The sequence below is a fragment of the Pundamilia nyererei genome, unplaced genomic scaffold (assembly GCF_000239375.1).
Source record: "Pundamilia nyererei isolate P.nyererei 1_Seehausen unplaced genomic scaffold, PunNye1.0 scaffold00052, whole genome shotgun sequence".
Classification (NCBI taxonomy): Eukaryota; Metazoa; Chordata; class Actinopteri; order Cichliformes; family Cichlidae; genus Pundamilia; species Pundamilia nyererei.
The window spans coordinates 1,577,371-1,593,716 of NW_005187453.1; the positions used below are offsets into that span (position 1 = coordinate 1,577,371).

General features: G+C 38.5%; 1 protein-coding gene across 5 annotated transcripts in view; it reads left to right on the forward strand.

Annotated features, from left to right (window-relative positions):
* The window catches only part of iqsec3a (IQ motif and Sec7 domain ArfGEF 3a), a 123,874-nt gene that overhangs the window by 74,472 nt on the left and 33,056 nt on the right, over nt 1–16,346 (forward strand). For all 5 annotated transcript variants that reach the window (XM_005733451.1, XM_005733452.1, XM_005733453.1 and 2 more), the window contains 2 exons: nt 7,831–7,992; nt 13,754–13,876. In XM_005733451.1, the coding sequence (XP_005733508.1) occupies nt 7,831–7,992; nt 13,754–13,876 (285 nt within the window). The remainder of the gene's footprint in view (nt 1–7,830; nt 7,993–13,753; nt 13,877–16,346) is intronic.

The window sequence follows — 16,346 nt, forward strand, 5'->3', positions numbered from 1 at the left end:
CTCTTTGACACTTCCTGCACTGGCAAATAAATTATGCAGATTAATCCAATATAGATATAATTCCAGGTGAATAAGGCAAGCTGTTATTTATGTGTAGAAAGTGTTCCTGCTAGATCCAGTTACAATACAGGTGGGCTTTGAATGTAGGATATGCTACGTACATTTAATCCAGTTTTTCAAACATGTCTGCTTTGATAGTTTTAGTCTGACATGCATGTGGAGTGGCAGAAAAAAGACTGGATGTAGGATTTATCTGTTTGCTCAGTTGAGATACTGAGTGTTTAATGGCAGCCCCCAGTTTGATTACAAGCCTCTGTGACTTTTGAGCGCAGCTTGTGTAGCCTTTCAGTCATCGTCTTTTGATCAAACACCTCGAAAGATAAGCTGACTTTTAATAAATTGGCTGAGAGGAAAGAGAGAGATAGAATGATGAATTAGGAGCAAAAAAAAAAAAGGTAGGGAGAGGCAGGGAAATCTGGCTTGTGGCTTATTAGTTCCACCAGTTCGTATCCTTCTTCTAATACCTTTGCTGTTGTATCCTTTGCATCTTAAATAGGGCTGTTTGCTTTGGGCTAAAACTTTAGGTATTGCTTGATCATGCAGACAGAAAAGGATTACAAATATGCATCCAACTGGGTAGTCTAAACAGTGAGTGTGCACTGGTCTGTGTTTGTCTTGCAGCGGGGGGTCAATGCATCACCTTTCCAAGGGGAGCAAGAAGTGTTGGTGTAGAAAGTAAATTAAACAGAGGAAATTCCAAACATTGGTGTGTGCATGCGTGCATGCGTGCATGCGTGCATGCGTGCATGCGTGCATGCGTGCGTGTGTGTGTTTGTATGTGTGCATACTAGAATAAAAAGGCAAGACAAGTGAGTGATGGAAATGTAGTGCAAAAGCAACAGAGAGGAACTGAAAGAGACACAAAAAGGTAGTGCAGGGAAAAGCTTGAGAGAAAGACCACTTGATAAAGTTTCCACCTTGTGTGTGGCTGGAATGACAATGACTCCATTATGTGAGGAGAGTGTGTGCCAAGGACACTGCCATCACACAAGGGAGCTGGTAGAAAGTCTTCAACAGGGAAATGTGCAAAGAGGAGACAGGAGGATGTGTGACATTAATGACAGATTCCTGAGTAGATTTCTCTTTTGGATGCATGACTTCTCAGCTTAATACGGCTCAGTTAGACATGTCCTTATTTCACTTTTCCCCGCGCATACATTCTGGTGTAGTGAAAGTATTGATTGGACCTCAGAGGAGGCCCAGCTTGCATAAAAATGGAGACCCGTAACTACTTTTCAAATTGAAGAAATGGCGACATGTGAGATTTATCAGTGATGTGAAGAGTGAGCATGTGAGACAGACATATCAAGCAAGGCTAATTAACACAGCAATTCCACAAGAGGGTTTCTACCAATCAGTAGGCGAGGACTCCACAAGGGGGGGGGTCTTGTTTGTTTACTTGGGCATACACAAACCTTTCCTGTATTAACATTCTACCCTCAGTGCTAAATGACCCAGCACATAATTACAAACGCTGAAATCCAGATGGTCAAACAGAGGAAGCAGTTTTAATTTCTCACAGAACCCAACACCTTTTACCCTCATTTGCTCCCAATATTTAGAGAATAAGACAGGCCATACTGCTTTTTAAAAAAAACTGTGAACCTATTTCATTAAAACAAAAAATGCTTTGTAACAAATGCTTTCAAATGCTTTCTCTTAAATAGATAAATAAACACAACGTGTCATCTGTGTGTGTATATGTTGTAAAAAGTAGTAAACTTGTGCTTTAACAACCAACCAACCTAAGGACGGTAAAAGCAGGCATGTGACTGCAAAAGCTCTGCAAAAGCATGCTTGATGGACACGAGCAGTTTGGTGCAACAGTGGGTCCTTGTTAATGATTTGGGGTTTTGAAGCGTTTACAGGTACAACACACAATCGTGTTTCCACTCAGAGAAATGCACAGGGGTGCTAACCGGCCATCAACCTGTCACTGGTTAGTAATGGAACAGAAATCTGTGCATCTGGAGAAATAGGCAACATGCAGTGCTGACACTTAAGCTCTTGTAGGGCCCATAAAACACAGTTTTGACAGCACATCTGTCCATTAGCAATAAAATAGAGGGCCAATAAAAGAGGGTATCAAGGTGGTAAGGGAGAGGTGTATTTATGGCGAGGTCGTACTACACCGAGATGTTGCAAAATAAAAATAAATAAATAAATAAAAACTATGTCTGCTCTGAGGAGGCAAGGGGGAAAGACGCCTGGGAATGTAGCACTATATTTAGAAGTTGTTGTTTTAGCATGACATCTGGGTCCTGTCTGGCACTTACTCTTCCCTTCCCCATGCTTTACACGGGTGTGGGTCAATTTGCTGTGTGTATGTTGTGCTCTTGCTCTTCTTTTACAGTTTTTTTTTTTGTCACGCCTAAACTTTGTAAGAAAACGGTTTCTGTTCTTAGCTGTGAATAACATCCGGCACCATCTTGCAAAAATCCTCAAATAAAATACTGACCCATATAATCTTAAAAAAAAATTGCATCTTTGCTCTTAAGGCTCAGATTTGATAAGGGAACATTCTGGAAAAGAAAATAAATTGCAAAACACTCCACAGCATGATGAAAGGATGAAAAAGCAAGAGTGAATCAACAGTGCTTTCACGATCTAAACTTAATGAGTTTACCTGTGCAGCAAAACCCTTGACCAAAAGCATAGTGCTTGCAAAGATTCTTTAATATTTCTTTTTAAATAAAACTGCTCTTTGGACAAGTTGATGTCTGCAGGCTTATTCTGCACTGCTAATCCAAATCTTACACTTCCTGCATGATTTTGCAGTCGTCCCCCCCTATCTTTTTCTGATTACGAGTAATAATCACCATGTGGGATCCATCTGTTGTTGGGCAAACATCAAATGAGTGATATCTGCCAAATCCATTTGGCGAGACAGCACCTTCAGCTGAGAGGTTGAGACGCTGAGAGTGTGCCGAGGCTGTTGCAGCAGATGCTTTCAGGCAGTCCAGTCTGCGCTCATCGTGCTCACTCTTTGTCCTCACCCTCCCATTCCCGCACATCTGCTCAGTCTGGTCCTCTTCCAGTCTTCTCTTTCTATTCTGCCCTTTATCCTCCCCTCTGTCGTGCCCTTGCCTCACTAAACCCATTAGCTCTGGTACACACTCTCTTATGTAAAGGCTGTAGTTTAAACACTGTATGAAGACTGGAGTGGGACAGCTGTGACCATAATGCAGCAGCCTCCCCGGAGCAGCTATATGGTTATAAATAGTTAAGATATTACTCCTGTATTCATATATAACTTTGGCCATGTAGTCAACTGAAAGCTCTTGAATCTCCTGAACGAATGCTGGACAGGGAGATGTACTCTCTTTTGAAAACAATGATTCATAGGCCCGCTGAGATATTTCGACAATTTTCTGATGCATGAGCATGTGAGTGCACCTCATCACTCAGTAAAATAAATGTTTCCATGCACTACTCATGCATTAAACACATACAGTCCCAAATGAGCTTTTGTCTCTGTATCCAAGGGATACTGGCATTCATTTACATACGTTAGCCTGATGAATTATATCCCTCTTCTGGAATATGTAAAGAGCAATATAGTGAGGTAACCATGTGTTCGTCCTGTAACAGTGACTTTATACCTACATGCTTCAAAGAGTTAAAAGAATTACCACCAGTCACCAGCTGAACACATTAGGTACCAGAATGAAGCACTGCGAACTAAGAAAAGGAGTAAACACATTATAAGAACATTTTACCTATCAAGATATAATAAAAAAAAATTGTAAAAATAGTCCTTACCAGGTTAAATACAAATACAACAAACACTAAGCCACTAAGAAGATAGGTGCTGCTAATCAAATGCTAATAATTGATAATTAGCAAGTGTGAGCACCTCTATAAAAGCAGAAGTTTTGGAGGTTTGCTGGTCTGGAGCATTCAGGTATGTTTTAACATAATGCTGCAATCTTAAAGAAGCAGCTACTGCTGTCCATCTATCTGCAAAGGGCTATAACACAATTTCCAAACAATCTGAAGTCCATCAGTCTGCAATGAGAAAGATTATTCAAAAGTGGAAAACATTCAAGACCAGTCCCCCAGGAGCACATGTATTAGCAAATCACCCCAAGGTCAGACCTTGCAATGTTCAAAGAAACTGCAAAGAAAATCCAAGAGCTTCATCTTAGATTCTACAGGCGTTAGCATGTTAAATGTTAATGTTCATTACTGTACAAATTAAAAAAGACTGAACAAGTATTGTTGGGTTTGCAAAAGTTGCATCTGAACCAACCTCAAGACTTCTGGAGACCGAAGTGAAGATGTTTGTCCATAATGTAATCATGCACCAATCAAATGATCCAAATCCCAGAAGAAAATCTATAACAGAATAGCTGAAAAAGAAAAGTATCATAGTGTTGCAATGGCCAAGTCAAAGCCCAGAAGTCAACCTGATTGAAACGAGAGCTAATTTTTGAGAGAGCCCTACATAAATGAATGACCACAAATCTCAATGAAGTACAATGAGTTTGGCCAAAAGTCCACAGTGATCTGAGAACCTGATGAAGTCATACAGAAAACATTTCTTTAAAGGTGTTGCTCCTAAAGGTGGCTCTAAAAGCTGATGAATCACAAGTTAAACTGTGTTTTTCACACACTGCTTCTTTGGCTTATAGTACTTTTTATTAAATAGATAATTACACATCATGTGCTATCATAGGTCATGTGTTCTGAGGTTGTATTCATTTTAGAACTTGGGCTATATTTGAATATGTATCCTGTAATGTAATGACTGTACATTAAAGTTAAAAATTCATGTTAGCCAACAACTAATACAAAGTATACATGTGATCCAACAAGTGCTGTTAAAAAATACTTCAGTATTTATTTGGTAACAGATGGCCATGCCAGTAGCAGCTGCTATATGTGAGCAACAGAGTATTAAGACTAAACCAGCTGCTGGTGTAAAAATAAAGTGAAAATAAATAAACTTGATCCCATGATACTTGGATATAAAGTCAATGCTAAAACCACAGAATTATCAGTATAGAAGTTCCTTTATATACAATCTATATCTAAACTATACTGTATCAGAGGAAATGTAGAGCATACAGTTGACAAAGTATTGCAGTGATGTGTGTTTAAACCCAGTTCTAATTGAACTTTGCAAACCTTGTTAACATTTTTTGAGATTAGCCACCATAAACTAGCATACTAGTCACACTAGTTTAAATAAGGCTACAGACGCAAAATCTTTGAGCATGTGTGCTTTTTAAATCCCACTATTCAGATTCAAGTTGAATTTGAATTTATTTAGTTAAAAGGGACAGTGCAGTTTAACATAATCCAAGTACAAAACATGAAACTGATGTAACGCACATAAGTTTATAGCTATTGCTAATTTTCAACAATTGTCCCTTGTTGGGCTTACAATCAAAATAGATAAGTTTTACAATAAAACATACATTTTCATAAAACCAAATTACATCATAGATACAATTACAGTTAATAGACAATGAATTAAAATACGATTAAAAATCTTTAGTTAAAATGACTACATCTCTGATTTCCCTTTAACCAAACTTTAACCTTCAATTTAAAGGATCTGATGTCTGTAATCAATTTGATTTCGGTTGGAAGTGTGTTCCACAGATGGCAAGCCTTTATGGAAAAAGCTGACTGACTAAATGTAGATCTGCGATATGATATCTTGCAGTTGCTGTTCACCATGCTCCTAGTAATACGATTACTATCTTGTCTCTGGATATATCTATTAAGACACTCTGGGGCCATTCTATTTATACATTTAAAGACTAATTTAAGAAAGCACAAATGATTAAAACTCTTAAAACTAAGTAGATTATATTTCTTTAAAATGTGACAGTGATGCCACCGAACAGATTTTTTTTTATCCATTATTTTTAAAGATTGGTTATATAAGGATACCACAGACTGAATTGTAGATGGTGCTGCTTGGGTCCAAACTGTCATACAATATGAAAAATGAGAGAATATCATGGAATGCATAAATAACTGAGCTGCTGAAGTGGGTATATAGTGCCGAATTAACTTAAAACAATTCAGATTAGCCTTGACCGTCTTAGAAATCTTCTTTAAATGCTTCTCAAATTTAAGATGTGATCTAAAATTATTCCTAAAAACTAAAATGCTTTAAAAAACGAACCAACAGAATAGGCAAAAATTTCAGAAATGCCACCTTGAGGAGGAGACACTTGTAAAATTGACCAAAAATATGAATCACTAAGTTGCTGATGTCTACAGAAACAGCTTTGTGATTAGGTTTTAGTTGCTGTACGCAGTAAGCGACCTAGGATAGATACTTTTTTTTATTACCAGTTACACTGTTACAAAAAGCCTTATTTATTGTCCACCAGAAATGGCTCATTAACATGCTGTTTTAATGTTCCAAAGTATGTTCTTTGGAGTGATTTACCTTGTTTTCATTTTTCAACCTAACAAAACACAAAAACAACGAAATAAGACCATTTAGTGAGCACATAAATTACATCAACAAGTTAGATACTAACTGCCTCACTGATGTGATCTAACGAATTTGGAATCAATTCATAGTTTCTTAGCATTAACTAATAGCCATTCACAAAGTGTATAATAGCTCTAAAAACTTTACTTTTCATACAACATACTTCAATACTGAAAAAAATGTGTCTGCTATAAAGCTAGTGACAAATGAGTGGACAAGGGCATCGTTTTGAACATAGCCAGTCTGGTTTTACTGATGAATTCATCAAAATTGTATCACATTTGAATGAAAAATGTAAGCAAAAGTCAAAGTTTGAGGGGGTTTTTTCTCTCATGGTGAAATAAATTCTATGGTAGAGCTATATTTTATATCTGTGTATATGTGTGGATTTAAAGTTGCTTCCTAAGGCGGCAGTTGTGATTCTTGTTATATCCTCTAAATTTAGCAGAGTGTTGTGTTGTAGTTGTTAATTAAAGTTGTAATTCAGCAGGGGAGTAACTATACACAGCCTTTTGTATGTTTATTTACACTAACACTCTGTAGGTGTTCACTGTAAGAACCCAGAAACTATAGATTGTCAGACCAAAATCCTCATCTTTGCAAAGAAATACTTACAGTATATATTGTGGATATAAATTCTAGCCCAGTTATTATTCGACTAATTAAAAGATAACCAAAAAATAGCATCCTTGTTGAACACTTCCTACAACTTTTGCTACAAAGGATTACCTTTGTTATTTTTGTTCCTATTTCTGTCACACTGGCATATGCGATGTCTCTAACCGCTGTTCTGAACAAAATGACTTTTTAATTCTGCTAATTTTGGTTCAATATGATACAGAAAAAATCATCTGTCACAGCTGAATGAATTTCACCAATTTTTCGAGAAATAATATTGCAGCTGCACAGCATCAAACCACTGCTAGTCTCACATAGCCAGGTTTATCGCCACAGCAGTGTGTCAGAGCTGGAGAATGGTGTGACTGCACCCATTATCTTTCTGCTACAGGGTGGAAAAAAGGCTTTTCTGTTGCGAGAAGAACCAAGTTGGCCTTATTACATGATCCAAATCTTCATCCAGACTTGCAGATTTAGCATGTGCTGTAAGTTGGCAGCGCAGTGGTTGCTGTTGTTGTTTTCTGTTGTGAAAGGAGTTCACTGACAGATAGCACAAGAGTTATGCAGTGTGACTGTAAATATAGATGTAGAGTGTGGCCACTGGAAGGTTTATATCTACACTCTACATCATGCAAGTCACACCACTAACTCACTTTAGTTCACTGACGTTTCCCCTTTCCTTTTTGTCTCAGTAACCCTGACAAGGGCCTTCAGTTCCTGATCTCAAGAGGCTTCATCCCAGACACGCCCATCGGTGTTGCCCACTTTCTGCTACAGCGAAAGGGCCTGAGTCGACAAATGATTGGAGAGTTCCTCGGCAACAGCAAGAAGCCCTTCAACAGAGATGTCCTAGAGTGAGTAGCCCACAGGACTGCAGATATTGATTCCCCAAATCATTTGGGGGGATCTTTTCCCAGTAATCTATCCTTTTTCATGAAGCCTTATTATGTACAAGCTGTGCACAGCTCTAGCTTGGGGTCTTATTATTCTCTAAAACTCAATTGTGAAGCCTAAATTATAACTTCACTATCCACTTATGTGTAATTTTTTTGCGGTCATTTCATTATAGTTTCCATTGCCATAAACACATCTGAAATAAGCTCAAATTGAAGTGCAAAGATCCAAAAATACAAAAATGAGCTCTTGTCTGATTTTCGTAAAGCTCGTAAATGTAGGTTGACTTGTAGGGCAACAACTACTACAGAAATTAAAGGAGGTTGACATGAAGCAAAAGTAACATTTTCCTGGCCTAATAACATTTTACTCATCTTTATCACATTCATGTTAAAACTGTTGTTAATATAGAGCAGAAGTGAAAAACAAGGAACAGTTTATCTGTGATCTGATAACATAAATATTACTTTTGAGATTTCATAAACTTCCATTTCCATTCAGGACATAGGGTAGATGTACTGAAGTGTGGGAGATAAGGCACTGCTTTATCTGTGTGTGTGTTTGGTACTGATACGTGTTGGGCATATTGAGAGGCTGCGTCTGACTCGAGTGTTTGGTTTCTTGCTCACTCCTCTCCATAGCTACTTGTATGCTACGTGAAAACATTTTGGCTGACTCCTTATGAAATCTATGGACTGATAATACAGTAGTTTGTAATAGCGCCAGAGTCATGGGCTCAAACTCAGGTAGGGTCCTTGTGTGGAGTTTGCATGTTAGGCACATAGAGACTGTGTAATTTGATCACTGGCCACTAGGTGAAATAAGAAAACCTCCTTGTGACTGCTTTCGTCGCTAGCAAACACAGCTGCATTCATTAGCTGGTCAGCTGCAACACATTAAAGTGTATGTAAAGGTAGCATCACTGTAGTTTAATTCTGTGTAGTCTCCACTTTTCATAATAACTGCTAACAGCAGAAAGTCTTTGCACTGCATGTAGGCCATATTACAGGTTCGTTTACCGAGTCTTTCCATCTCTGTGGTGCCGACTTGGCAGCTTTCCATGGCTGTCAGTGAGATAAAACATGGCTCGCTGCTGAGACCAAAAGTAGCTCTTTTAACATTTTCCCAATAATTAGATTCTATTTAAATAATACAAAACTATCAATTTGATTTCGATAGGATAGCTGAAATTAAACCAAAAACTAATACCAGGATATCCTAGTGGTTTATTACTCATCTGGAAGGTTCATGTGGTCACTTCCCATGGTGCACCACAGCAGCGTCTTTAGTCTGATCATCCTGAGAGCAAAATCAGGCTTTTAGATATCTTTAGATATCTGAGTTCCCACTGTGTGGTTCACTTCAAAATGCAGGATCCTAAAACTCCAGCTGTATGGCATCAATAACATCTTTTTAAGTCCGAGCCCAGATAATTGTGATAACAGAAAGACGCTTTTCCAGTCCTGACAGAGCTCCTCGAGAGTTACAGAAGCCATCATGCGATTGTTTTTAAGATCGGAAAAATGACTCTTTTCATCTGACGTTAATATTTGATGTAGACATTTCTTGGTCTTTGTGTACAGGTATATTCATCTCAAGAACCTCTCAAGAACCTCACAGTCCACTAAAACTCATTTGGAAGCTGAATGGATTTGCATTTTGGTTACGAATGCTTTTCAAAAACAAGTGTTATGTGCAAGAAAATATAGATACATGAGATAAGTGAAGAAAAAAACAAACAAACACATGAAATTTGGGGTTTAGAGAACAAGAACTTCATATGCGCACACACACACACACACAACTCACTTCCCCCTGCAAGATTAATTCCAGGTCATTAACTTTATTGCCTTTTATTTGCTTTTAAAGTACAAAGATCCCTCTCCCGTCCTCGTCTTCAGTTATTTCCATCTTTCAACACCTTCCTTGCTTTATCTCACTAATTGCCTCTACTCTGTTAAATTCTGTGCTTCACCAATTATGTCTAAATTTGCATATCAGCTCAATGAGGTTGTGAAGATCTTTCTTTTTATCTCCCGCCTTTTTGTACAAGTTACAAAACCAAGAACGGGCTTAGTCTTTGCAAGGTCAGACAAACACTCCATAGCACTCTACCAAGTTGTTCATTCCAGCTCATGCTCATCTAATATCCATATTTCCTCAAACGGACACCGTCATGGTTTCAAAGACATTTTATTAACAGGAATATGCTCTTAAGGCTTCAAGCTCAAATTCACACCACAGATATATTCTCAGCGCAGGTGATATTGGTATATATATATATTTTCCCTGCAGCACTCAAACAGCAACACTCGGGGTGAGAGTGATGTTGAAGAGGACCGTGATAGAGTGAAAAGTGTGCGAGAGCACTTTCGATAAAGTGTGCAGTCACAGGAGAGCGGGTGAGGGATGGCAGTCTAATGTGAAAATCACTCATGGTGATTTACTGAGCCTGAATGAGTCGGTGTGGATATGTGAGTCTGTGTGCGTGTGTGTGTGTGTGTGCGTGCGTGCGTGTGTGCACGTGTCTGCAAGCATGTGACTTTTCAAGTATGTGCATGTGACCTAGCCTTGCATCAATACGTGGTTATGGTATCTCCCTCCTCTCCTCATAAAGCAAACTAAGTCTCATTCCCTTCACATTTCTTGGTGCATAAACAACAATAGTTAAAGTGTCTCGAGACAATTAAGCCAATTTGTGGTTATAGATTTGGGTGCCAGAAAATGGACACCCCAAGGACTCATTTACTGATAACACGGTGTACTTGTTTAGCATGAAAAATGAGATCTTGTTTTCAGCCTGTCATCTACTCATTGGCTTCTTAAAATATGGCTCCATCTGGCCTTTTATGTCTTTTTATTTTCATATGTATTTGTATGCATACCTGCCATCGCAGCTTTGTAAACATAAAGTACAGTTTAAGTGGCGTTCTGTAGACAGATGTGTCTATTTCTCTCCGAGGCACTGCAAGCGAGTCAACGATAGTGTGTGTTTGTGTTTTATGTGTGCGTGTGTTTTCCCATGCAGATGTGTAATTATGCCAGAGTGTATGGGGAGAGATGTAAGAGGGGAGGAGAGGGCTGATGTACTTAGGCTAAAGAGCATCTCGTCTGACATTACATAAACAAGGAGTGACAGCCAGGGAAGAAGGGAGAGAGAGGTGGTGGAGCAAGGAAGTGAGTCATGAAGAGGGCGATCAGGGTGGTCCGACAGTCGACGAGTTGATAAAGAAGACGATCAATCCAGGCTCACTGCACATAGTATGAGCTTAACTTTTATGAGCCTTTAATTTTTCTCTAAGTGCTATAATTTGTTGACAATATGCACAATTTGACCTGTCTGTTAGTTAGTGCAATTAATAATTACACTTATTTCTATTAATGCAGCATTGAGCAATGAAGGTCAGAAAAAAATCTGTGCTGTGCACTCTCTAAAACCATGCATTCTATTTGCTTAGCTGTACATTTAAGCAGAAGGAAAGACTGAAAGATGTAACCAACATTGTAACCATGGAAATGCAGTTGTGTACAGTCTGAAATAACTTAAAAGTGCATCATATATGAAAAAATAGCAACTTTTTGGCTGTAACAGCTTCTTTCTATTTGCTGAAAAAGGAACAGAAACAATGTTTTAATCATGCTTAACATTCAACTGATTAACTGTATATAAATGATAGGCTTAGCTAAGTTTCACCCAAGATTCATTGTTAGGCTTCAGGTTGAACAAATTTGTCTTGGTTTTTTGAAACTAGATGTGACAAGCGTGAAGTTACCTGAGTGAAACCAAACTGTCAACTGAAGAGTAAAACATACCCTGCTTTAGTTTAAATCTTGATTTGATCTGAAACTAGCAACCGAGTCCCTAAATTCATCAGTAAAGTAATTACTGAAGTCACAAAGCATCCTGGAGCCTTTTGACCAGCCAGCTAAGTCTCTGTTCAAATGCCCAAAGGGGACACAAATACACTTTTGACCTGGAGACTTTCACCTGAGATCACTTAAGTTTTGATGTCACTCACTGTTTATGTTCATTTACACTTGGTTGGTTATGTTGCACCCTGGGAGGACACCAGGGCTTTATTTCTGTGCTTTACAGGAGCATGAAGCAACACACTGCTAAAAAAAAACTAGCTTCTCTTGTTAGTCAACAAGAAGAACAAACTTTTCTTTATCTTGTACGGCTTGAATTTCTACACCATTACACACTATTAGTAGCTCTAATGAGCTGACTGGCAGAATTATTTCAAGATTTACTGCAATTAATAATTGGAATTAATATTAATAAAGTTGATAGCAGTGTTGCTGTAAGTAGTGATAGAGATGTACAGTAAATCAGTTAGTAATGCTTTTGCACAGTACTGTGCAATTGTTTCTGTGTATGTTGCTTACAAGGAGCCAGACTTATCATTTTTAAGGTAGTCTTTAGAAATAGTTCTCCAGGTTTACTGAAAACTGTCTTACTTTGTAGACTGGCTGCTTTTTAACCCATTTTTAGTCCATTTCTTCTACCCAACCTTTTCCGTAGGAATGCTGTTTTGTTGGTTAAACCACTTAACACTGACTTGTAAATCCATTGGTGTTATGGGTCTTATCAAAACAAATGTTAACATTTGATTGGCAACAGCTTCATTTTCCAGCATGACAATGATCGCAAACACACTGCCACTGCAGTAAAAGCATACATGGTTAGAAAAAACTACATGCATGCACGCACGCACGCAAAGGGGAACGCTATGAGTCGTGGATTGGCCTCCCCAAAGCCTGGACATCAAGAACTGAAGTGATGTTGTCGGTGTGAGCAGAATTTGCTGTTCTCTGCAGTGCTGTGTGTTATACTGTATGTGTATGGCAGGACTGAAGACTCAGCTATCTGATGCTTTTCTGCTGGAGCAGCATGTGTCACAGTCAAGTACTCACCTCATTAACTCCCTTTGTTCACAGTAATCCATCATAATGGAGAGTGTGTCTGTGCATCTCCCTATTTCCCGCAGTACTGCAAGTAGAAAAGATCAGAGGCAAAGGATAATGTCATGACCCCGCTACTTATTTTATTTATTGACGATTTTACTATCAACGCTATCTTTTCTCTTTAAAGCATTTAATCCCTACTACTACTACACTACAACCACTAAGTGTGAGTTAATTAGTTAGTTAATCTTGAATTGGTATGGGCAGGATAAATAATTATAATTGTACCTCAATAGGCAACCTAACATCACAGCTAGGAAAACTTTAACCCTGCCCCATGGTATTTCCAAAGTCACCTTCCACTTCAAACCTCATTTCACCTTCAAATTGCCCTTCTTGTATTTATCTCCCGTGAACTCATTGGACAGGATATTTTGCTTTTTTAATTAAAGTAATTAAGTTTGGGTTGTCAGGTAATAGGAGGATTTTCTGCTCTGAGGCATTGTGTGCATATGTGTGTGTATATGTGTGTCTTGGCAGCTGTGGCACGAGAAGATAGCTGGGCCCAGTCTTATCCCTGGTGTCCGTGCGTGGCTAATACCTGCAGTAAGCAGAGTGGTGCTGTGACTGGGAAGCAGATGAGTGAGAGTTTTGCATCCTTTATCTTGGGTGTTCATCCACACGTTCATCCAGCCCACCAGTGAAGGGGCAACCTCTACTCAACCTCTAGTGAATTTGGCTATAAATTGTAATATATTTTCCTATCTCCTATGCTCTTTGCTTATCTCATCGCTGCCTCTCTGTGCTTCACAGCTGTGTGGTGGATGAGATGGATTTCTCAGGCATGGAGCTGGACGAAGCGCTGAGGAAGTTTCAGGCCCACATTCGTGTCCAGGGGGAAGCCCAGAAGGTGGAACGTCTCATCGAGGCCTTCAGGTACTTACAGTACAGCTAGCCTTTAACATAAGTTGTTGTTTTTTTTTAAGAAAATGTTTATCAGTCGGTATGCCCATTAAATTGGGAGCACACCAGCTTCTGTTTCCACAGAGTTACGGCTGCTGGTTTTACATGTAATTATTATCAAGTTTGTTTCATACCTCATCTATCATCTTGGCATTGCAGACTAAGATAAACACTACAATATCCATAAGTCGGTGTGGTCAGGGGAATAGAGGAGGGCATGAATAATAGAACAAAAAAATGGATTTGTAGTTGTGCAATAGCTCCTTAAAATTGAATCAGAATTTAAAAGTAGTAGAAGAAACTGTCACTTCAGCTTCCACAAAGTACACAATTTTAGGCTAAGTAACAGGAGAGTCTGGGAATTTGGGGAAAATAGGCTTGACATGTTATCAAAGAATCTGATATTTCATTTATGCATATATCTCAAAGAAAATCAAAGATATTGAAAGAATAGAAGTGAGTGATGTCACAATGACATGATTAACTGAAATAGCTGAAGTTGTGTCGTCTTGCTTTAAAACTCCATTCACTGCACCCTAAACATCTCCTGATTCAGGTATCTAGCCATAGTCATGTATTTAAGTTAGGATCCTATTTTGTAACATCTCCAAAAGCAAAAGTACAAGACTAAAAGTATAGTTAAAGATGCATGTATCAACTCTAGTGTAAGCTGCAAAACTTAAAATGTCCAGTTAATGTGACTACTACACTATGCAACCATGTTTTTCTTCTATGATAAAGAAACATTTTTGGAATGATTTTTAAGGTTTTCTATTTATTTATTTATTTATTTATTTTTTCTAAAACATAAATAACAAAAAGGAAAGAAAAGGAAAAAAAACCCTGACTTTTAAGCTCTAAAAAGTCATGCAGGCTGAATAGAGTTCTGTGGAAAAATCTTGAGCCATCACCCCGTATTTCTTTATATTTTGCCTCTAATATTTTTTTAAGCAATTTTTCTGAAGGTCTTTCTTTGGATATTGGCTGCATTTTCACTCATGTTCTGCTGACTTTCCTGGATGATTTTGTCTCTTACATGTGGGTTCGGTCACAGTATTTTGGTGCACAATTATGTATGTAGCAGTCAAAACTTTTGATCATGTTTAAATGTAAGTCACCCTTCATATTAAAAATTCAACTAGAAACAGTGTTTATTATCCAGCTAATTGGACTAAAGTCCATTAGCTACTTACTACCAATGCTGATTGACAAAATCAGGATAACAACCTAATAATGAACCTGCTGAATTCAAGGAGAAGTTTCATGGTCATGCAGATAAAAACTGATGGCTAAACAGGTGTAGGAAGGGAAAGAGTCACTAGGGAATGAATGAACAGCCAATTCTTACTGAAGAAGCAAGCAAAAAACAGAGAGCTTTAGCTATGTATGGCTAATTTATTTATTTATGTTCAGAAACATTGTTGTGAAGAGAGAATAAAGGCAACAAAAGAGCAGGATATGAATATTTATCATCTTGAATGTTATGTTTTCCTCATTTGGCAACATTTTTCCCCACTGAAATGTAACTTTAGGTGTGACTAGAACAAGCTTAAAAAAACAAAAACAAATTATATACCATCACTCAAGAAATTACTTCAGGGCCAGACATGTTGTTGTAATGCTTTAAGATGCAGTTCATGCAGTTTACAAGTGTTTTGATCGTGAAATATTCTTAAAGAAAGTACCATACAGAAAAGCAAAGATGTGAATTTGTTGTCTTTTTTTGGGTGAGAAGCAAGGTTAAGAGGGGACAGAGAAACAAGTATATAACAGTTCAGTCAGAGAACTTTTATATTCGTGCATGCAAAGAGACAGGCACACACAAAGCGGAGTAGTCTTGGATTGCCATACATGAACATTAATTGAACATGAAGATTATAACACATTTTACTCTTTCCCTTCTGTGTGGCTGAACTAAAAAATTGACAATCCACTCCTCCATCTGAATAGCGAGGCAATGTATAATTTGTGGCCACAATTTGCAACAGGGTGACAATTTGCGGTGCAGCTGTGGCTCTGTGTGTTAATGCTAACTGTTTGCCATCGCCCCTCTTGAGTAACAACCACCTGCCACAATTGTCAAGGTTCCCAATAGGAAGAAACATGGCTGCATTGTCATAAGCAGTGGGCTGGGAGGTTGGCACTGCTAATGTTTGGACATCAGGCTGGCTCTGCGTGCTATCAGGAGCAGGAGAGAGTAGGAGGGAGGAGGGGCTAAGGAGACAGAGACTAGAAAAGGAAGGGAAGAAGGGGAGAAAAAGGAAGGAGGGAGGATGGTTTATAAATATCCAGCGTTGCATAACCGCCACTGCCTCTCTGTGCCTGCCTTCCCTTGCTCCCAGGCTTTGAAATGCCTCCAAACACACACACACACACACACACACACACACACACACACACACACACACACACACACACACACACACACAGAAAGAGAGAAGTC